At 27.1% G+C, this 24,052-nt stretch overlaps 3 protein-coding genes and 1 long non-coding RNA gene across 5 annotated transcripts; 1 reads left to right on the top strand and 3 right to left on the bottom strand.

The window, feature by feature from the left end:
- The first annotated feature begins 1,392 nt into the window (after nt 1-1,392).
- On the top strand, nt 1,393-20,239 carry LOC111027980 (ribonuclease P protein subunit p25). Its single transcript, XM_022306497.1, has 5 exons — nt 1,393-1,664; nt 9,378-9,437; nt 19,001-19,277; nt 19,627-19,746; nt 19,910-20,239. Coding segments are annotated over exons 2-5 (495 nt in total). The 5' UTR covers nt 1,393-1,664; nt 9,378-9,436; the 3' UTR covers nt 20,007-20,239.
- LOC111027978 (tyrosine decarboxylase) lies at nt 3,220-12,658 on the bottom strand. Of its 2 annotated transcripts, XM_022306494.1 has the most exons (12): nt 11,944-12,658; nt 9,644-9,859; nt 9,219-9,332; nt 8,983-9,162; nt 8,664-8,900; nt 8,213-8,607; nt 7,992-8,133; nt 7,743-7,914; nt 7,274-7,350; nt 4,610-4,842; nt 4,138-4,221; nt 3,907-4,063 (listed from the first exon to the last, which is right to left on the bottom strand). In XM_022306494.1, exons 2-12 carry the CDS (start codon nt 9,842-9,844, stop codon nt 3,907-3,909), a joined length of 1,992 nt encoding a protein of 663 aa, XP_022162186.1. In that variant the 5' UTR covers nt 9,845-9,859; nt 11,944-12,658. The 2 variants fall into 2 exon arrangements, with proteins under 2 accessions (XP_022162187.1, XP_022162186.1); XM_022306495.1 differs by lacking the exon at nt 11,944-12,658 and having other exon boundaries at nt 3,220-4,063; nt 9,644-9,844.
- On the bottom strand, nt 15,079-18,993 carry LOC111027981. The gene is made up of 2 exons (XR_002603863.1): nt 16,793-18,993; nt 15,079-16,704 (listed from the first exon to the last, which is right to left on the bottom strand). It is a non-coding gene; the product is annotated as an uncharacterized LOC111027981 (long non-coding RNA).
- Nucleotides 19,704-22,800, bottom strand: LOC111027979 (MOB-like protein phocein). The gene is made up of 5 exons (XM_022306496.1): nt 22,510-22,800; nt 22,291-22,454; nt 22,020-22,229; nt 20,272-20,383; nt 19,704-20,157 (listed from the first exon to the last, which is right to left on the bottom strand). Exons 1-5 carry the CDS (start codon nt 22,570-22,572, stop codon nt 20,008-20,010), a joined length of 699 nt encoding a protein of 232 aa, XP_022162188.1. The 5' UTR covers nt 22,573-22,800; the 3' UTR covers nt 19,704-20,007.
- Between the last annotated feature and the right edge of the window lie 1,252 nt (nt 22,801-24,052).

The raw sequence follows: 24,052 nt of genomic DNA, 5'->3' as shown, positions 1-24,052 counted from the left end.
TTATTTCACCGATAGCGTTTCGGCCGTGTCCGTTTTTTTTTATTGGTCGCCGTCAAAAAGCTAATCTAAGCTAAACTGGGATTTAAATAATATTCACCTATTAGCTTACATAGTATGTACAATGTTTTTATCAGACTTAGGCTGAAATTTTATTTAAGATGCCCCCCCTCCCCCCGTAAATATGTTCTAGATCCGCTCCTGACGTCTAGGTTCGTTAATTCAAAAATTGGAGTAAAATTTAAGGTAAGAAAATAGGTAAATCTACGGAAAATCTTGGTAAGAAAATTATCTAGTGAACCGCATAAGTTTTTTTTAGATTTTATTATTAAAGCAAGTTATGACAATTTTAAAATGCATAATTGCATTGTGATCTGTGTGGTGTGCTTATATTATTCAATGTCTTTGATCAATAGTTTCTTTTATAAAACCACAGATCAAATGAACCTTATACTAAGCTAGTATAAGATGGTATAAGCTCTATGACAGATCGCGAAGATTATAAATCTTTTATCTTCAGGCCACAATTATAAAAATAAACTAGATTGCTAACTAGTGATATCAGCCAACGCCAAAAAAATATCGCGTTGTTTGTGGGCTCTGTAAGACGTATCATCCGACAAACATAATTTATCATTAGACAGACTTTATAAAATACCATAGCCCATAACTGATATATTACAATAGTGGCGTCACTTGTCCTGCTTGTCAATGTATAGTAGTTAGCATGAACATATTATATTCTGTTAGCTAGCAATCTAGTTTATTATCTATAAAACTTGGTGATGAGTAATAAATTACCCTATAGATAAAACCTTAGATCATAGACTATGGATGGAGCCATGGCCTATCTCGACTAGGTAAGCGGTAAGCACTAAGCAATTTGAAGCACGTATAACTATATAAGTGACGAAGCGACTAGTGAGTTCCTCGTTGAGATGCGTTATCTTCAGACTGCAGTATAATTTACTTTAACGAGTATACTCGCGCATGCGCAGATAATGCATCTCAACGAGAAACTCGTTGCTTAAATGTGCTTCAAATATTGGGACATGTCCCTATCCATGATAGTATACGATCATTATGATCCAAAGAGAAAACTGATAATAATTAATAATACGATTTAAGACCACGGCTAAAATTAGATCTATAATTATATTATTATATTATATTATTTATATCTAAATCTTTAGATCTGTAGCCGTGTTAAAGACAGAATATTATATACCTGCGATTAAAGATAGTATTATCTATAGCATTCTATAGTCATGTTCACGGCTATAGATAATATTATCTATAGCCGTGGTCATGTTTGATAGTAAGATTAGCGCGCAAAAAATGAGGTTATGTCATATTGTATTTCATAAGCTAATGATAAAATAATATGAAGTTCGATATTATATTCATTATTCATTAAAATGATACAATATTACAATTTTTAATTCTAATTGTTTAGAGGTTTAACATAGATCATAGAGAATTAGACGGTGATAATAGTCATAGAACAATTTATTGTTGTAGATATATATTTTAATAGCTAGGTATAACCTATTTTGATTGTTTAACTTGTCGAGTTCTTTTCATATCAGATTCTGTACATCTGTTTCAAACGTATACAGGTGTTATTTAGATAACACATCCTGTCTATTAAGAATTAATATAATCAAGTAAGTGTGTTGTTTTTACTGATTTTTTACTTTAATAATAACAAATTAATAATATAATGTTTTATAATGAATAGGAACATTTGTTCATTTTTTATAAGATTGATCTTACATTCTTACTCCATATTGCTTTTTTATTTTGTACCTGCATATTCAACTATTCGATTTGATTGGATTAATGTTAAATTGGTGTTTGATGTCTGGCTTAAATTAAACTATTTAATATCAGCCTTCAAAATCTGTTTTTAATATTATTGAATGAAAGTAACATTTTTAATTAACACCTATTATAAGTTATTAGGTATTCTATAATATTATAGATAAAAATCATGTTTTTTTAAGAAAAAACATTTTTATGATTAACTCCTCGGACATGACTTTTTTTAATGAAAATGCTGTAATGTGTCGACTGGCATTATTGAAATTATGTGTTGTTGCAACCAAACAAAATTGCAGTCTAAACCAGGAGTCAGCAACTTTTATGATGACAAAGGCCAAAAAAATTGTACATTTTTCATGAGCCACAATGCAAATATATGTACCTACTTTAGTTTATTTCAAACAAAACTTTATAGTCATCAAATTTAGCTTATTTAAGTTCATAACTGTTGGCTATATTAATTTAACAAGGTATCTACAAACAAAATTTAATATCCCGTTTCCAGTCCATACTATCTTTGTTCAAGGTTATTTTAAGGAGTTTATAAATTATAAATTTTACTCGCGGTTCATATTAAATTGCTATACAACCCGCGGGTTGCCGACCCCTGGTCTAGACTAGAGAAAACTGTAAATCACGATAGTGGGATTAATTGTATACATGTATGTGTGAAATATACATTTATATACAGTTTTTTGAAGATAGTGTTTATTTTATTTATCCAATAAATATAGTATCCTACTAGGAATAAGATTTTCAAATTTAACCCCCTCTCCTAACCAGTATTATTTTCCTGACTACGCCGCTAGTTATAAATATAGGTATTATTGAAATAAATACAAATTATTCAAGGAATATTGTTAACTTTAAAATATAGTTATCTACTTAAACATAACTATAATAGATAATTGAATAATAGTAGAAGTATGTTCCAATTTGTTGTTTAAAATACTAACACATAAGTAGGTACCTATAGGTAAATATAGAATTTATAATAAAAAACTACATTTTATAATTCAACACAAATAATTTATTTTGTTCATACAGTAAGCAGGATTAATTTGAAATTAAATTATATAAGTAATAAGTTATGATGCCATGACCTCAAATAGGAATTATTTTTGTTATTTTATAGAAAAGTCAACAAATATAATAATATTTTATGCATTTTTATGAATAGGTACTCAATATTTAAGAATATGAATATGGTTTATTCATTAGAAATGTGTCCATTATCACCTTACATGATTAGAAATGCTTACCTATAATGATACAATGGCTGTTTTTTTTTAAAATTGATTAGTAAATACTAAATAGGTGCTAACAAAATAGGATTTTATATTAGATATTTAGGTATTTATTTTTTAAGCTAATATTAATATTACTATTTGGCTTAATAATTGTATGTACTCTATAATTATTTAGATTATATTTTTCAATAAAAAGTATACATTTATTTTAATAACAATAAATTGTATTATTTATTATTGTTGCTATTATAAATACTCAATTAACCGGTAGGCAAATAAAAAGAAAACTTCAATATAGTTCTACTTTTAATGACAATTGAGGGATCTGAACCCTTCCTTCTCATTGTTACGGACTCACTGTTGTCTGTCAGTAACATAACAAATGTAATAGGGAAAATTTCTCCCTTACAATAAATTGTTTTTAAATAATAACCATTAATTATTAGAAATTCTTTACTTAATACTATTTTATCTTATAATATTAAATTATTTATTAATAATCAATATTCTAATTATTTATTGATACCGCATTTTAATATTTTTTTTTGATTGATCTTAACTCTGAATTTGACCTACCATTTATCCTAAACCAATTTAGTCAATATATTTATAAGCTTAGACATTTTCCTCAAACTTATTTCATTATTTTTTATCCTAATATATAGTTAAATAATTTACAATAATTAGCTAAACACAGGGCTAAACAGTAAATCGTTTTAATAAAGCGTCTAGATCTATTTTGTGCTTTTGAGGTCATGAACTTATAATTATTATAATTATTAACAAGCTAGGAAAATAACACAAGCAAAAATTATTTTTATATTCTGGTAAGTTCTTATTTTTGCATGTTACTTTCGTTTTCAGTTTTGACGTAACTTGATTTTCTTGGAAATACCGGAGAATTACGCCGTGATTTGCTTTCTTCTGTGGCCAAATGTTCTGGTGATTTGCTCTTTGATTTAAAGTGCATTTTAGTCGCTAAATGTCTAAATCTATATTAAAATATTTGCTTGATATTTAATTATTCAAGTTTAATATTAAATATAAACATTATTATACTACTGACCTTACTGGAACATCATTACTTCCTTCTTTATCATCAAACACTCCCTGAAATAAGAATGCTAATGGCCAACTTATCCATGAACTTCTAAAAAGTATAACAATATTATATTTTAATTTCATAGCTGTTTAATGAACATTTATAGTTATGGTATATTACCTATAGGCTATAGTCATTGAAATAATCTCTAATTGCTATGACTAATATACTTGTATAGTTGTATAACTATTTTATTTTTAATTTATGAAATTATTCAAAGTAGATTATCATTATAAAATAATTTATATTTGCTACTGACCAAGTGATATAAATATTTAAATAATTTGTGCGTTTATAGACAAGTTATATAATCATGCGGGACAAATGAGGAATCATATCCTTCAAGAGTAACTTCTGATTTTAAGCCTTATTCACAATAATTCACTTCATGTACCTATATAAATAATTATTTATAAATATCATTATTATTTCTTACGCTGGTTGTGTCATTGTGTCTTCTGAATCACTTGTGGAAGTGGATAATGGATCATGGATATCATCATCCATTGAACTTAAATGAGTATGTCTGCGGGATCCAGGAGATGATCTGGCAATTATTGGATTATATATTTTTGGATCACTGACCATTCGTACAAAGAATGATCTCCTATAAGCCAAATCATCCTTCTTCTTACGCTCTGATAACTCAAATACTTCGTCCACTTGCTCCTATTCCAAATTTAACAAATTATTAAGTTAGGAAGTAAGCAACAATTAATAATTTCTAATTAGTTGAAATTAAGTTTGTAGAGAACATAAAATAAAATGTAAATATGAGGAATAATGTCTGTATGAATGATAATTAGTGCTGTGAATTCATAGCAACATGCATTTTGTTTTATCTTATTGTAAAATAACAAACATAATATGTCAAAACTATACTGTATAACAACAAATCCAAATATAAGACGTTTATTTTGTTATTTTAGTCATTTCTTTTCACATTCTGAACAGAAGATGAATTTATTAATTTAACTTTGATGTGTTTTTTATTTTACTTTATTTGTTTGTGTTTGTCAACACCTTTTGGAGCAGTTAAATACTTAGATTTTTAACATCGATATCATGTCTGGTAGGGAAGTGAATTTAGTTGTTTTTTGGGGGGAGGGGGGACTTCAATGAGCCATAAGTAAAAAATGCTTTGTACTTATTAATATTTTTGTAATCAAGAAAAAAGCTGGAGAAACTGAAATATCTTCCTAAAACCAGTTATGAACAAAATCGATTTTCTTAAGTTGAATAAGTAAAAGAAAGCGAGTAAGTAGATGTTGCTCTGTTGTACAGTAGGTTACGAGTGGGTCATTGCAATGGATGGTGTTAAATTTGAATTCAATGCTACATAATCATTGCATACGAAAAACGATTCTGAGCGTAGGGTTGAAGGTCTGTGATAGTCAAAATTCCAACTTTAAATGCTTATAAAAACAAAATGTGACTATGTATTTTTTAACTGCCATTGTAACAATATAGAAAATATATATATATTATTTATATTTAATATATATTAAATTTACAATATTCTTAACCCAAAGAAAAAAATTTCAAGGACAAAAATTAAAGGTAAAGAAATACAACTTAATATTTTCTTATGCCTATAAATATTCAGTGAAAATTTTATCTGTATATAGAATTTTTTTGTTAGAGTTATACTAAAAACAAAATCGATTTTTTTAAGAACTGGTTTTGCGTAAAAATCTAAGTTTTTCTAAATATTTTGTTTGTTTTTCCTACCACTTTTCAAAACTCTTCGGCATTTTTTACTTTTGACTCCCCCCTCCCCCTCCCCCCAAGTACCAACTAGATTCACTTTCCTACCAAAAATGATGCTGTTGGAAAAAATTAAAGCAATTTTTAAAAAATACATTGTAAAATCAATACATTCATCGTTTCACTCAGAATCTTAAAGTTTGGCGTAAAATCGATGTTTTTGAATTTCTACAAACTTACGAAGAATCTTGTCTTAAAATCTCAAGTATTTTCACCAAGCATTACATGATTTATTAACATTCGTAGAGAGAAAAACTAACTATTTTGAAACAAAATAACAAAATTCATCATAAGATAATTCGTTATTATCGGTTTGAATATCTAATGTCGTCAAAATTAGCAAATCGCTCATAAATTATGTAAGTGGCTACATTTTTTTTAATGTTTCAGTGTGGAAAAACTTGATAAATCTTGTATTAAATTGTCGAACCGAATATATTACAATTAAGGGTACTTGCTTGCTATCGCCCCGCCGCTGGGTTAAACATCCTTTGTAGTTTGTACTATATATTTTGTATACCGTTTACAAAACTTTCAAGTACAAGTAAATAATAATAATAATAAATTCTTTACAGTAGTAATAGTAGATAGTTCATAGTTCAATTAATATTTATAACTACACTAAAAAAATATAACAGTTATCAGTTTTATCAAGATCCATAAATGTCACACATTTTATTTGTGTTAACGATATATTTTTCTTGTGTAAATTGAATACCAGTAATACTATGTCAGTATTAAATGTTAAGGAAAATAACTCATTAAAATTTATTTTCAAACAATATCTTATACATGCCTGTAATATAACGACAAGTCTACTACATTATTGACTAAAATGAGTAAAATAGAATTTCAAATATTATAAGACAGTAGTATTATACCCTTTTTGCATAAATATATCATAGACTATACTCGAAAACATTTGAGTAATATTAGTTACTATTAATTTTTGTATTACTCAAATGTTCATGACTAGACTACTGACTAACCTAAAAATAAGATATAGAAATATAGATAAATATCGAAATTTAAGGTTTTAGAATACCTAGGTAAGATTGCTTATGCTTATGCTGGAAGTGGTGTGATAACAAAGAACAAAATTTAATTTCCAAAAAATAATTCAGTATTGTGAAGTCAATACATATTCTTCGCCCCACTCAGTGTCTTAAATACTTATACTGCTCAAATATGAATAAATTGTTAATATATCAATATAGCATGTGTATAGAAAAGTATTTTGTGCTATAACCCAAATGGGTTTCAACCTATTTAAACAATGCAAATGTAGGTGGATACTACTATCTACATATTCAGATAAATTATAATTACTAACTTCTCGTTTTTCTGTGAGTTCTTGGTCATTGTACACAACTGTTACTGCTGTTTCCTTAATAATTTTCCAGGCGTAATCTATATTCAACACATTTTAAATATTTTTTTTTGTTGAATCATAAATTTTAAGTAATGTTCAATAACATGAGTTAAGTATCCTTTTCCGCCATATAAAGAGTTAGGTTGTAGTTACGAGATTAGAGGGGAAGAGACATAATATAATATTTGTTATGTATACTTTTTAATTAATCAATAATTAAGACATTTTAAATTGTAAATTAAATAACGTTTTAATTTGTAATTAAAAAATTGTCACTAGAATAAAACATTTAATTTTAATTAAAAATCCGAAAAATATGAATGATAATTATTAAGTTTCATAATATTTACAGTATAAATCCTAACGATATTATTTAATTTAAATGATATTATATCTTTGTTTGTATTAAATTATGTATTTGTTTTATTACCAATATCGTCTTCTGTAGCATGCTCTGCCACTACACAAAACCTGATGACATACTTGTCATGTACTAATGATGGCACCATGTGAAGTTTTCCTGATTCGTTAATGGTTTCTAAGAGCTTTTTATTAAGTTTATTGGTCGGATCGTCTTTCAAACGGAAACAAACTAATCCCATCTATTTTTTTTAGGAAAAAATATAATTGTTTGTAGGTAATGGTAAAATATTGAATTTAATATCGCAATAGTGATTACCTTGACATCATTTAAAACTTCATACTTATTATCACTTCTGACCAATCTTTCAAAACGTTTTGCTAGTTGACAATGGTGTCTAATATACTTCTGAAGTCCAGATATCCCATATGTGCGCAGCACAAACCAAAGTTTCAGTGATCTAAATGTTTGTGTTTAAACTAATTAAATCTCTTATATATATAAAAAATACAAATTGTATCAACCTATTTAATGCATACCTGAAACGTCTACTCAATGGTATACCCCAGTGTCTATAATCAACAGCACCAGCATAACCATGTTGTAAATAGAGAGGATCGACCACCAACGCACAAGTTAATTTAAACCGATCTTTTACCCAAAGACATGAACAATCAAAATTTGTTAACAACCACTTGTTTGTGTTGAGATTAAAAGAATCTGCATATTGTACACCATTCATTAAGGATCGAAACTCCGGACAAATGAATGCACTTCCAGCATAAGCAGCATCAACGTGTAACCATACGGTTTCAAATTGCTGACATACTAGACCAATTTCGGGTATATTGTCAAATGAACAACATGACGTTGTTCCTAATGTAGTGGATACGAAAAACGGTATCAATCCCATTGCCTCGTCTTGTTCCATCACCTAAAATATGTGTTAATTAAAATATATTGAACTTAGAAATTATGTGGCTAACTAACTTGTCTTAATGTAGCTCCCCTCAAACTGTTATTTTCATCAGGCTCGAGGATACGTAGTTTAACAAATGCCATCATAGCGCCTTTTTCTACGCACGAGTGAGATTCTTTCGAACAGTAAGCCATCAGTTTTGATAGAAGCACACCTTCTTCAACAAATGGGTGAAGTTTCCGTAGTCGTTTAATTGCTTGAGCCCGTGCTGCTAGCATACAAACAAATATGCACTCACTTGCTGAACTCTAAAAAAAAATTGTGATTATAATATGTATTCCTACTATAATATATTTGAATGACTAGTTCAATAAAATTGTAATTGTTCACCTGAAGTACCCCACCACCTTTACCGTTATGTACTTCAGTTTCACTATCATCATTTCTCACAGAATCAATAGTTTTTGATGCTTCTTCTGAAAATGTTAAAAACTCTTCTGGTAATCCTATGGCTTTACCAAGCCAATCCAAAACTATAGTTTCCAATTCTGTACATGAAGGACTTGCGGCCTTAGTAAATTAAAATATATTATTAAAAAAAAAAATTAATTTTGATAGTTACTTACCCATGAAAAACCTATACATGCTATAGAATCAGATAGCATATCTGCTAAAATTGAAGGAAACGAATTACCAGAGGGAAAATAAGCGTGAAATCTTGGATGCTGCCAATGAGTCACCTAGTAAACACATAAATTAAAAATATTTTATATTTTTTGTTGCAGATTTGGGACCATACGTTCTGTTTGAATTTGAAAACAAAAAGCTGATAAATATATTGAAAAGTAAGTTTATATTAATGTCTAATTTCTATTGAGTTTTTGATTGTATTGAAAATATTATTATTTAAAAATGTATTAATTAATAATGACTAGTCAAGTACATGTACCAAAAACTTTTTTATTCTATTCAAATATCAGTATTATTGTTAAAAAAGCAATTTACGTTAGATGATAGGTACTAATTATAATAAAATGTATAAGTGTTTTACTCCTGGCATAATTATGTTTTCAACGTCTTTCATTATTGCATCAAATGACTCTGGTTGTACGGGTGCTTCCAGCGGAATTTTATTTTTTAACCAGCCCGGGTTTACTGTTGGTGTTACTCTTCTTTGTTTTATTGTCTCTAAATATTCGCATATATAATCCACCATCTCCTTGCCATGCTTGCGAAATTGTTCCGTATCCATCTTATAAATTTTTCCCTTAAATTAAATAAAAAATTTAATCAACACTTCCATTATAATTCAAATGCAATTGATTTCGTTAAGGATGTAAGGCTAATTGATTTCTCTTGGAGAACGATATTATTCTACGTTGTCATGTGCATGACGGCAATATTAGATTGACGGAACCACTGCAAGTCAACAACAGATTTTTCACCTTTTTATTTATTCAATTTTTTCATTTCTTATTTATTAAAGAGAAGTTTTTCCGAAAATGTGAGAGTATATTTTAATTAACTTTACTTTATTTGACAAGTTTAAGTAGCACCAATTTTTAACAAAACTTGTAATAAATAAAATTAATCTGAAAATAAACGATATAAGATAATCAGCATCACAATAATTGAGCTATGAGAAAAAATTTGTATGTAACATACCAATCGCGGTGAATAACTCTTGCAGTCAACGCTTCGCATTTATAATTTTAAAAAAATACAATTTTCAACATTTTGTTAGCTGTTTATAAACATTTGAAATTTTGAATGGTTCATAATACGTTGTTTATATAAAAATTTAAAATAAAACAAAACCTATTCACAGTAAATTATGTTATAAACGTTTGAAATTGGAATTTTGACAAAATTCGTCAAAATCCCAAAAATTTGGAAAATTATTTTTCAGCTAAAACTTATAAAAAAATTAAAATTGTATTACAAGTTCCTCATAAGTTGTAATCAATGGAATTAAAATAAAGTTGAGCATAATTCTAAAAATATTATTATATGCGTCTGTTTTTCAAATTTGACGAAATATTATATTCACAGGTTAAATTAGGATTTAGGATTTTCTTATTTTGTTGTAATTAAAGAACAATTGATTTAGAAATCAAACAATTTTTTTCCATAAATATAAATAAAAAGTTTCCAAGTTGCTATTCTGCCCACAAAAAATGCAATGATGTCTCATTAAATTCAAATTTAGCCCATACTTAATAGTCTTATAGGTAGTGACTTTCCTATGACTCGGTACTTACTATACTGCAGAGTGGTCACCTACTTCCACCCCTTTTTTAAGTTATGATTAGGATAACCTAAGTCTCAAAATCTATGTTTTCGAATTACCCAAAGTCAAATTTTATAAAAAAAATGAATATATTATTATAATAATGTTTATAAATTGTATATTTGATCTAAATTTGTTATTTTCAGTACGACGTAATTAACCAATATCATTCTTATTTCGTATGTTAGATATTTTTTTTCGATAATTAGATCATAGAATCTAGAAGTTAAATTGAGTACAACTAATAAACTAATAAGTGGAATGCACAGTATAAACCTATACATATCCAACTACCGAATTTTGTTAACGTATTGGTGGGGGGATGCATCCCTCTCCATCGCAAGACCATATTTCTGACTTCCCTAACTACTGAACTATGTTGCTATAATATGTCAATTTTTCTTTTAAATGTATTTGTATCACTATAATCTATAACATATAATTTTGGACACATCTAATAAATACGTTTATCCCTTACATGGTTCTTACTAAAAGTTCTTATAATTGTTTGTGAAAAACTGTAAGTTTTAGATATTACTTTCATCATTTCTAAAATTTATACCATTTCGCAAAAAAAAACATGATTTATTTACATCTTTGTTATATTTAAAACTAAGTTTTTACTATTCTTTATAAATATTTAAAGTATTATTATGGAAATGGGGAATTTTAATTTAATAGTATTTCGCATAAGTAATATTTATAAAGCTGCATTATTTCCGTAAACAAGTGCATTTTTTTCTTTGTTTTATTGTTCTGACATACAGACTATATTATATTATAATGGGTTATATATATATATAAGCATATTATGTTGTCAAAAATGAATAAAAAGTCATAATCGATTATTTAAACTATCATTGTATAAGATATAAATTTGAAATCAAAAAATTTTTTTTTTTCGATAAAAACTTTTAAAACAGATAAATTTGTGTTTTTTGTAACTTTCTTAAAATATAGAAAACAATATATATAGAAACAATGATATAATATAGTTTATTGAATTATATATTTATATACGAATACATAATATGTATGAGACTATGAGAGGGTGTACTCACTATATATTTCGAATGCGGCGCGTCCAAACTGCTAGAGGTATAGAACAGTTGTGGAAGGCTCTCGAAACGACGCCTGTAGCGTGAAACTAGCGGCCAATGTTTAAATCCAATATGAATAGTATTAGTATACGCCGTTTTTCAATGGCAAATTCTATTGTTATTTTATACAATAATGCCAATTTTCATTTGCTTATCTTTTCATTATGTTTTTAAAAATGTGTAATATTAATAAAACTCATCTAACATAAACTATAAGACAATTTCTTTTTAAATTATAATTGTATTCTATCATTATTTATTAAAGTATTTTCATTCGTAATACATCAGTATTTTTATTAGTTTAAATAAAACCTTTTGTGTAAATGATATACTACATTAGTTAAATTACCTATAGTATGTATTTAGTATGAAAGATTCCCTCTGATCACCAGAACTCCCCTGAATCGGTTAGCCGGAGGGCATGTCCCGGGAGACCACATATTTAAAGGGTGTATAGTGTTGTCAGATTAAAGTTGCATTAAGTTGTTAATTGTATTTTTAATAGTGTAAAAATATTAAATGTTAAGACAAATTAATGAAAAATGAAAAATGAAAAAAACCGTTTTGTTTTTAAAAAGTCTTCCAAAAACTAATAACACTTAATTAGTACATTAACTATTTATAATCATTTTAAAACTAAAGAATATTTTTTATTTATTCAATTGAATATTCATTTTAGAAAAAATAAATGTTTATAATGTTTTTAATATTTATATAAATGCACACAAATGTCAACATTAAAAGTATCATATTTTTGAAAATAATAATAATATGTTATAATTAATTAAATATAACACTAAGCATATTTTTTTTTAATATTAGTTCTGTTGTTTTGTTTCATTATATTTGGTAATACTCGGTACTTAGTATTTTTGTTTTCAAACCATTTAACTATTATCTATATTTATTGAAAAATGTAACAGTTAAGTATTAAATGTTATACACTCATATATATATATATATAAATTAATCAATGTTGATTTATTTCTGAACAGTGAGTAATTATAAGTACACGTGTACTTAACTACTCAAGCCAATACGGCCAGTATTAAAATGTTAAAATAGGAAAAATAGCAGGACTGTATTATAGATTCTGAGCGAAGAACTAAATGTATTTGATTTTACAATGATGTATATGTTATACTTTTATACATAATTTTGCGTGTGTGTGTAGTATGTACATAATTGATATTATTAAAACAATCTTCATAATTGAGGCTGATTTCTGATTGATAATGTTATCTGGTTGGTACTGTTAAAAGATCAAAATTAAAAACTAACATTATTCTTCAAAATAATCAAGAAAAAAAAATTAAGAGAAAATTCGAAAAATCAGAAACCAGTTTTTAACAATTTATAATTACTACATAAACAAATTTGAGTGTAATCCCACAAGTATTTTTATGAGTGCCTGCTTAAAGTTTAAAAGTTAAAAATTTTGCCAAAATATAAGATATGCATGCACGCTTTAAATAACGATATAACATCAAACGATTTTTTGATTTTGCTGTAAATTTTGCAAATTATTTCGTGCCTAGTTAAAAATGTATAAAATAGTCTTATTATTGAAAAGGTAAATAAATTACTTAAATAGCAATACAAAAAGTATAAGCCCCTGTATCATAAAATATTCTTAGTAATAACTAATATAGCCTGACAAATCATCTTCGTTCAGAATCGTTTTTCGTAAGTAATGATTTATCATTTAAATCAAATTTAACTCGAACATTACAGTAACTTTCTTTATGACCAGTTACATTCGACAACTTCTATACAGCAGAACGGTTCATTGTGGGGGTCCATAACCAAGTATCTGCCTCTGGACCATTAGATATCTTAATCCCGTACCCACTTAAATGTACTTTATAGTGTATATTTTAATATTATTAAAGAAATTTCTAAAGGGGCGGGGAATATATTAAAAAATATATACATACCGCTTTCCTGCAAATTTCGTATGACAAAATATCAAGGATAAAGGTAGTTCTTACGCCCCCGCTATTTTTTTTTTTTGTCACACATTTCAAAGACCCTGCATGAAATTTATGTTGTATTTCACCGATAACCGCTGAGGATGTTGATATTTACCGGTGACTGTTAGTATATTTTTTATATTCATTCAAAATGTTGATACTCACCAAAAACAGCAGTGAATGTCAACATTTACCTTAACATATATGTTACGTAAAAAAATGTTCATGTCTTAGATGGTAAAAAATTCCAAGGGTTGGTGAGGGAATGAACACACAAAACCTTTCCCTCAAGTGAGTTGAAACAGAGTTTCATTAATAATTTTAAAAAATAATTATTTAATCAATGTTTTAATCGGTTGGTAATTGTAGGTATAAATAACAATAACATTATATCGAAATACATTGCACAATCAATTATTTATAACAAACTGCTAAAATAGGGTAAAAGTATCAGTAATGACTTGTTAATGGTTATAATAATGTAGTCTGATTTTAATTAAAACACTTCATAAATTACATTTAAAAAGATGAACGTACATTTTAATACAATTATGATCTGTAACATGTTATTATGTATTTATATTCCTATACTTCGAATAATTTTTAAGAAAAACTAAGAATAATATTTTAGAAATGGAAGCAACTACTTACGTTCCTAATTAAAATAACATTGTGGTTTTCTCTTTATTCGTTTACCAAAGACAATTACAAACAAGCTCATCGTTGAGTAAAACTAAAAAAATGTACCTGTAATGTTAAACAATATTAATAAAACATTTTTAAAATATAATAAAAACTAAATGATGTATGTATAGTACATAATTTAGTTTTTAGTTTTGTAAATTGTGCATAGATTTCTAAATATTAAATAATATACCCAAATATTACCAGCTAACCTACATTTTAGGTAATTTGTGCGGCAACGAAAACCATCCCTTGTCTCCGTAACAACCATGAACCATATACAATATCATATAATTATATAACCGTCAATATTATAAATTTACAATGGACACCATGTCCGTCGAAGTTTGTTGTCGCTAGGGTTGTAGAAAATTCTTGCCCAAGTTTTCACAGCGAATTAACTCCCGAGAAACTTCACTTTTATGTTAAGTATTAGCCGTTTTCCATTCGCCCGACCACATATATAGTACGTGTATATTATGTGAGAGTGTTCTAAGGAAATTAAGGCCCTGTCTCGCTCTGTATGATGGATGTATCACATGGCAGGAAATGCAGAATAGTTAGTTACTCGTTGTTGCTTGTTAGTGAATTTATGTGCTTTTTGATAAGAATAAAGAATATTAGAGAATCTATTACTGGACTAATGTATTCAATCATACCCAGAACGGCCAGAACCCAAATAATCGGATATTAGTTTAAACAACACTGCAAGTTCAATACCTAAGTTATTCACAAACATTGATTTGATCGGTATCACGATTAAAGTTGGGTATAAATGTGTACCTAACGTATGTTTTGGTTCTGTTAATGTAATTTTCACTCAATCTTCGTTTGTAAATAAGAAAACCAACTTGAACTATTTGTGTATATGTCTCGCGTCTAGCCGCTTCTAATCTTGTAGATTAAAGAAAATTATGTATGAATTATAGACTACAGTCAGAAGTCAGAACAACATTTTGTGTATGACCAGACTGTTTGGAATAATGGTGAAGTTACTATTCTTTCTTGAGACTGTCTCCCCGTCCATTTGGCCCCTTATTTTCTGAACTAAATTTAAATTGTTAGGCCTTCGGAAACTCACTCAAATGTCTAGTTTATTTTTTCTATAATTTACCAATTACCTATCTGTTTTCCAATCTATGCATACGTAGAACAAAATATATAGTTTTTTTTTATAAAATATATTGTTTGGAAATCCGTATAATATGTATTACTTATTAAATATGCAACCTATAACAATTGATTTTTTTACATTTTATGTACATCACTAATTTGAATTAAATATTATCTTATATTTATATTACACAAAGAATTTTTAATTGTTATTGTTCATTGAAGTTATTCATAGTATATTGCATTATCCCCGATCTTTTCGTCACATCACTTCAGCTAATATATCTATATAGTCCTAAATAATGCCACCAACTGGGAGATCCATCACGATTAATTTGGTATGAGTGTTTATATATATATGTATAGTAATATAATAGGTCAAGGTTCATTGGGAAAATCGTGAAGGAATTTCCATCAACATTTTCTAATATGACGCTTGTAGTGTTTACACCACTGATTGTTAAAGGAAAATGAGAAAACACATACAAAAAATCATTGAAAAAGTTATATTGTTATCTATTAGAATAATACTATATGATTCAGTACCATAATGTATGTAAAGAGCCGTATAAATTTATTGTAATAGTCTATATCGCTACGAAACAATGATGTAAGAATTCATTTTTTTAACCTCCCTGTCTAACTGTAGTTTTCGAGAAGTTTGAAGTTAGACTTGAAAATTATAATCGGTATATTTTATTAGTAGTCGGTTGTGGATGGAATGTTGACTATGCGACGATTGCTCTGGAATGCTCTTCATTTTATCTCATAAAAGTCCCGTGGCCATAATAAACCTGGACGAGTGACGGGGGGCCCTAAACTATTGATTCTCGTTCACATGCTTGTGAGATTTGTGTCGCCTGCGCGCTCATCTGTATTATCGTTGCACATCTATAGCTTGAGAGCAAATTCTGTACAAAATCCGTCGACGTTTTCGTTATGTTAGGTATACCTGCGAGTGATTTATTAGATAACAATAGATATTAAATGTTCTACATGCTCGATTTATATTTCCTTCAAGAAATATATGTTATACATACTTATGTGTGATGTGGAAACTATTGATAATTTCTTTAGAAGTTCGAGGAATGTCTAAATTAAAAGTTTAGTACATATTATTTAGTCAATTCTACATTTTTTATTTTACAGTTGATCAACAAAAGCAATGGTATTTCAAGACTACTACTTCTTTAAATATTATATATAAATTTGTATGATTAAAATGTGATTAAATTTAGTTCATAATTTATAAAATTGTAGCTAACTTTGCACTATAAAAGATATTTCAAAATGTCATTTAATATATTTGTATAATTTTTACATACACAATGGCTTGTTCTGTGTCCTATAGGCTATAATTGATTGTAAAAAGGAGTGAATTTCTCTCAAAAGTCAAAACTGATCTTTTCCTATTCACTCCTGTGAGTTATTGATCAATTTTAAAAAACCATTGCCAATAGTTATACTCGAACTGTTAAGTAATATATATTGTAGCCATATGCCTATCTAATATCATAAAAAAAGTTTTTGTTTCTTCCAATTATTGCCTATAAATAGTGGTCCATGGGTATCAATTGTATGAACATTTATTATTTTTATTTATTAAAAACAAATTAATGTTATTATTGGTCTTGTACCTATACTAAATTTAATTTCTCTAATAAGTCAAGTAAGGTATAGGTACTTTCAAATGCTAAAAATGAAATGAAACATTTATTTGTTAACACAAAATTGTTTTCCATATCAAACTAGCATTCCAACTAAACATATATATTAATAGCAGTAGACCAATTTAACTCAGGTGTCATTTGGGAGGGGATAGCCGGGTGTACAATTTCACCAGTGCACCACCTATTTTTACGCTTTATTAGCTTTTCATTAAATTTACTAATCTATGAGATAAATGTGAGACACCTATATGTAAACAATACAATATATTGTGTAAACTACAATGCGTACAATATAATATGTAGTATCTACCTATAATATGACAAATATTTTCCAGGTAATTGATTATAACAATCTTAATTTCTTCAATGCAAAATGTTAATACTTAAGCTTAAACAATTTTTAAATCACTACTAATATTTTAAAATGAATGTGTTAAAAATTTATTTTTTATTTACTTCAACATATAAATATTTTCTAAACGGATTTTAATTCAAATTATTGATACACTCTAATAACTTCCAAAACAGCCTTCAGCAACATTCAAGATACATCAAATTATTCACATTTTACCAGTTAGTGCTGCATATTATAATGAAAGATGAATAATTGAGTGGTTAAAAGTCATAATAACTCAAGAAAAAGAAAACGTTAACAAAATAAATGAAAATTTGAAAGTATAAATTAGAATAGAATTATATCTAAGATATTTTACCTCAATTTTACCTTGAATACTATTGATTTTCAATGCACCATAATAATAGGTATTACTTTTCAGAGAAAAATTAAGGTATTAACTATTAAGCGCAATGTTATGTACTTTTATGTATGAATTGTACATAGAATAGTGTTAAATTTACCTAATATATTATGTCTGTATGTCAAAAGGTGATAAAATGTATTAACTAATAATTTTAGTTCATTTAAATATTAATTATTCCCTTCAACCTCATTAGGCTAATGCCTAATACTTGACTCATTTATTTACTGTAATAAAAAAATGGCCTACTTAAATGTTGACACTGCTATTAAAAAACTCAAATGGCACCACTTATATAATTTACCCTGCAGTTAAAATAGAAAACACAACAGCGGTCTGGACTAAAAGATTTTGCCTCATTGAGAATTCAATATTTTGCCAACCAAATAACATTTTAAATATTAATACAAGACTTTAAAGTAAATAAAAATTGTAGTATGATATTTATGAATGCTAAAAAGATTTAATTTACTTATGTTTAATTTCCATACAATTCATGTGTTTTAAATGTTATTAATTATATCGTTTGAAAAAAATAACCTTTAATTTGCTAGGAACCCTTTAGCAAGGTTACTAGTTTCAAAAAAAAATTGCAAAATCTCGAGTAAATTACCTATGAATTTTGATTTATGCTGTCACAATGCTCCATATTTACCATAAATCAAAAATATCCTCAGAATTGTAACGCAACTCATTCAATTTACAAAACTGTTCAACTTTATAGTTTTTATTATTATTATGTAGTTGAATATTTTTACTTCTATTAAAACAAAGATATTTTTGAAATATTAATGAATTAATTGGAACTTGTATTTTACAGTGGAAACTTTGAAACCTAAATGTGTATACCAGGAAGAACGTTGGACACGTTCCTTGATTACAATTGACAATTTACCAGACAATTTCGAACATTTAAAAGTTAATAACCATTCCAAAATCCGAAACATGCTTGGTTTTGCAGTAAAAAGTTTTGAAAACTCTAATCATCTAGTATGTAGTGCTAGTGGTCCATCAGTTAACAAAGCTGTAACATGTGCAGAAATATTGAAACGACAGATGCCTGAACTTAAGCAAGTCACTGGTATTGGATATAGAAAGTAAGTAATAACTTAAGTCAAATATTTTAGATAAACAACTTCAAACCGTACAAGATAAATAATTATATTTATTGTTATAACTTATAAGTATAGTTTCCTATGTATACAAATAAAAATCATAGTAATGTGATTGTTTAATAGATATGATTATAAATTGAATTTTCACTGTAAATTGTGGTTTATGGCACCATTACAAAACAAATACTATAAATTTTAATACTACTAATTGCTTAATGCACTTAACGTTTATACTTTTATTTTAAGCTTATAAATATATTTTAATATTATATAGTTAAATTGTAACTAATTTTGGGAGATGTTTAATAAATAGTAATATTTTTAATTATAGTGTAAGGATGATCAAGGATGAGATGATTGATGGTAAAGTATCTCAAACGATTACAACAAGAAGATTACCTTCAATTCATATTCTTTTATCCAAAAATCACCTTCATCCTAGTTTACCTGGGTAAGCCTATAATAATCTAATATAATAGATAATCATCGGTTAATATTGTCTAACTGACTTAAAATAAAAAAAAAATATATTTTATAATGTTACCTAGTTAAATGTATAAATGTATAATTTACTATATGCTTAAAATTAATTAATTAGAGTATTTTAATTTTAGATACCAGGGAGCTGACAAGGTATCGGATCATGTTAATAGGCCAGTGACTCGCAAAACATTTGAAAAAAACGATTACCGCGGTACTAAGGAGAGTTAAGTTATGGCTCTTTAATTGATGTTGTTCCATCTTCTTCGGTTCGTATACCTTGCATAATTGCATCAGGCATAGGCACAATCAGGTTTTCTTTTGCCATTAAGCTGTATTTAATCACAAACTTTGTAAACCTCTGGCATAGGTATGTTTCATTCTGTAATATTGTAGTATTTTACACATTTAAAAGCTGTCATATAATTATTGATACCTAATGTATCTGTAACTGTACTTATAAGGACATAATAGTTTTATATTTTGAATACTTTACCTCAAATTTATTATAAATGTTTTGATGATGGTAGTATGCATGGGAAAATATCCTATACACTCGCCGACATACAGACCCCAATTTCGCCACTGATGATTCCTTAATATTAACCCTAGAATAGATAATAATACTTTTAAAATTGTTTAAGATAAATATATTTTATTATTTGATTAATATTTATTTTTAGTTTTAAACATAAAAATAAAAATAAAGATGTATATTATTATAGTTACTTTACTACCAACCATTGGTAGTTTTCATTTATATTATAACATACAGTATACCTAAGTACAAATATTTATGACTTACATGTAGTACAATTTATTTTATTAAATTTTTAAGTAAAAATATTTTAATGTAAGCTGATGCTTGATAATAAAACTTAAGTGTATAATATCTAATTGTGTTTTTATTATTTAATTTCCTCGGAATTATAATTTAATATAATATTTATATATTTATATTTTACATTTATTTAACATGATCAGGAAAGAATTAGGCCTAGTAATTGTTAATTCATACATATTATTTTATTATTTTGCAACTAACAACTGTAGTATGTTCTAGAAGAACTGAGATGGCGCAGAGTAAAAAACAAACATTTTCTTTTAAATGCATAATAATGAAAAATTAATTGAACTTAACTAGCAGATTAATTATTCTAGGAATACATATTCAACATTATTACATTACTTTTCTCTCTCAGACTCATGTGCAACATAGATAAAACATTTTCACCCAAAGTCATTTTTTATTGATTTTTAAGTTATCTTAGAGTAAAATCACCTATTACAAAAATTATAGAGGATAATATATTAAGGGTACCCTAATTTATATTTAATTATTATTTTACTTGGTATTCAACTTACAAAAAAAAATTTTGTTCACTTCAATTATGTTTTAATTGTTTGATACAATATTTAGATAAATCTTTGTCATACCCTCAAAAATATTTTTCAGTATCAATTTTACTCTAATATTCCCAAAAAATAAAATGTCTGCATAAATATAAGTATGTTTTGTTTATGTTGTGAGTGGACTAGAGAAAGAAAATAAACAGTGCACTGATATCCTCTTAACAATCATTTAAAATAATAGAAACTAAAAAGTTTAACATAATGTTCTTTTTAATAAGACCTGGTCCATAATGGGAAGGAAACAAAGCTCCGTGATCTATAGTTGAGTAAATAGTATTCCTCCTTAAATACAGTTGTCAGATGTGCCATATTAACTTAAACAACAATTATATAGGTGCCTACAAGCATTTAAGTTATTTATTTATGTATACAGTGAGACCTCACTAAGTCAGAATCACTTACGGCAATCAAATTTTTCTGTCTCAATGGAGTTTTTGAATTGACAGAGCTCAAATTCAAAATGTATTTAAATCAGGACTAAACAAATTGTCCGTGTTACTGGGGTTTTGTCTTACAAAAGTTTTACTGTATATTTAAACAAGCTAAAAGTCTAGTTACTGTTTTTAATGTTGGTGTAACATAATGTAAAATTGAATTTAGAAAACGCAATAACAAAATAATATTTTAGGAATAAATACTATCAATATTATATAATATTATAAAAAAACAAAGTATGGATTGAAAATTAAATTAATAAAATTGGATATCATTAGCTTATCATATGGTTCTATTAATAGGTGATACTAGAGTATGATTAGTATTTTGGTTAACAGATAAATTTACAAAACTGCTTATCTATAAAATGCATCATAATATATGCATAAATTATACCTGCTTGGAAAATATTTGTTGCTGTTTAGTAAACAAGCCGCTCCATCTAAAGTATGGCGTGTGTAATCAATAGCAGGACATTCTTTAGGAGTTTTATGTGCAGCACATAAAAATATCCATTGTTCAGTTGATGTCATTTGGCTACATGTATCGGGCAAACATTCAGCTTGCAATTCAACCGCTAGCCCATTTAATTCCATACAAAACTGCCTGCAAATTCAATCAACTAGCATTAGAAATATTCGTTAAGACAGAATAAATTATTTGTCACCTTAGGTGTTCGTATTTCCAAACTCCTTCTTCTTGAGAATCTGGTGGAGTCAATATGATATCAATATTACTCGGATCTACACGTATTTGTTGCTGAATAAACTCTTGAACAGCTAATGTACTTTCCATCTCCTCAAATGGTTCGTCAGGCCATTTACGGAAGAACTAAAAACAATATTCAAATATAAGTTACACAAATTTAAAGAATAACACAACTTACATTGGCTTTTGTTCCTGGTTTATTTCGTTTTAATAATTTCTTTACTGATTCAGCCATCTTCATTTTCAGTAATCAATAGGTGTGTGATCGAATTGTCTTTAAATCCATAAAATATACAAATTACAAACACTATTTCATAATAAAATTTTAATAGAATTTTAACAAACAATTAATAATATTCAAATGTTAAATATTATTATCCAAAGGGCTAAGGCAATAACTAGTTTAGTGTTTACTGAAAAATAGAAAACACCATTCTTCGGCCGACAATCGATACGCTATCACTATCAAACATTTATATGGCAATGATAACGTTGTGAAATATTGATAAAAAAAATTATATTTTTCAAATTACAAATTATAATACAAAATTTAAGAGTCTGATGTCATCTAATTTGATATATTTTGCGCCTACTGCCTAAAAATATTAAAGATTATAACTATGCCAAAACTGCCCGTCCCCCTATAGCATTATATAAATATTTTAGGTTGTATACTTGACGTAGCACTAAGCATTGATAAGTTATCATAACCTAACCCACGATCATAAAGAACTTATAATATCGTGACCTAACTAGGTAGTTGTGCCCAATTATAGGTATATGGAAATATAGAATCAATAAAAAATAATATAATTTGTAATAAATTAAATTTTAGGTACATTGTGTATCTATATCTCGGACTATGATGTTATTGTTAATTATTATTAAAATATCAATTCGTGCAATATATTAGATTAATTACAGTTAATAGATGTAAGATGTATCTTACTATCTTAGTTCGAAGCTATAATTTACCTATTAATATGCTAGCACTGACTTATAATAATACATACCATTGAATACTAATTACTATATTATAATTTATAATACTCAAAATTGTATAGACGTATAGTACTTATATCTGTGACAGATTCTATGTGTATACAAATGCAATGTATATATATATATTATAATATAGACTTAATATTAAGAGTGATACTCAGATTTTGACCAATGCCTATTTAAATTAACTTTGAGTATAATTTTTTGTAGCGGTCCGCTAAATTATGAGGTACTTTTAGTATCCATAAACATGTTAAATGTTTAAGGTATTTTCCGAAAATCTTCTAGCCATATTTGCGGAATAGTAATCGACACACCTTGGACACCTCTTAATCTCTTATATTATACTATTCTGTGGTATTAAGATTATAATTTATAATATTAAGTTTTTTGTAGCAACAATCAACATTGGCGCTAAAGAGCAAATTTTTAGGAGGGGCTAGTCATGGACGGATTTAACAATTTTCCGCCCCTATGCAGCTATGCCAAATAAAAATTTGTGGCTCTTATCCCCCCCAAAAAATAAATATTACTTTGCTATATTATATTATATACAAATAATTTAAGAACAAAATAAATATTAAATAATACTTTGCTATGTATAAAAAATGTGCTGCCTTATATGGCCGCATGTCTTAAGCCAACCTTGGCTAAAATAATTTAATTATTATAGAGTTGTGTTTTCAAATATTAAAAATGTCATGTCTCCATCTTTTTTA

This window comes from Myzus persicae, unplaced genomic scaffold (assembly GCF_001856785.1).
Source record: "Myzus persicae strain clone G006 unplaced genomic scaffold, MPER_G0061.0, whole genome shotgun sequence".
In the NCBI taxonomy this organism is placed as follows: Eukaryota; Metazoa; Arthropoda; class Insecta; order Hemiptera; family Aphididae; genus Myzus; species Myzus persicae.
The sequence above is the reverse complement of the archived record's forward strand: the minus strand, read 5'-3'. Positions and strand labels throughout refer to the sequence as shown.

Bases quoted from the DNA above. Each gene is read 5' to 3' on its own strand.
- LOC111027980 (XM_022306497.1), top strand. The intron at 19,278-19,626 runs GTAAGTAATAAC...TTTTAATTATAG, and splicing joins ACTGGTATTGGATATAGAAA to TGTAAGGATGATCAAGGATG. The intron at 19,747-19,909 runs GTAAGCCTATAA...TTTTAATTTTAG, and splicing joins CTTCATCCTAGTTTACCTGG to ATACCAGGGAGCTGACAAGG.
- LOC111027979 (XM_022306496.1), bottom strand. From the start codon at position 22,572: ATGAAGATGGCTGAATCAGTAAAGAAATTATTAAAACGAAATAAACCA. The intron at 20,384-22,019 runs GTATAATTTATG...TATCTATTCTAG, and splicing joins AACAAATATTTTCCAAGCAG to GGTTAATATTAAGGAATCAT. The intron at 20,158-20,271 runs GTAAAGTATTCA...ACAATATTACAG, and splicing joins ACATTTATAATAAATTTGAG to AATGAAACATACCTATGCCA.
- LOC111027978 (XM_022306494.1), bottom strand. From the start codon at position 9,844: ATGGATACGGAACAATTTCGCAAGCATGGCAAGGAGATGGTGGATTAT. The intron at 8,134-8,212 runs GTATGCATTAAA...ACAAACATTTAG, and splicing joins CCATTGAGTAGACGTTTCAG to ATCACTGAAACTTTGGTTTG. The intron at 4,222-4,609 runs GTAAGAAATAAT...TATACTTTTTAG, and splicing joins GACACAATGACACAACCAGC to AAGTTCATGGATAAGTTGGC.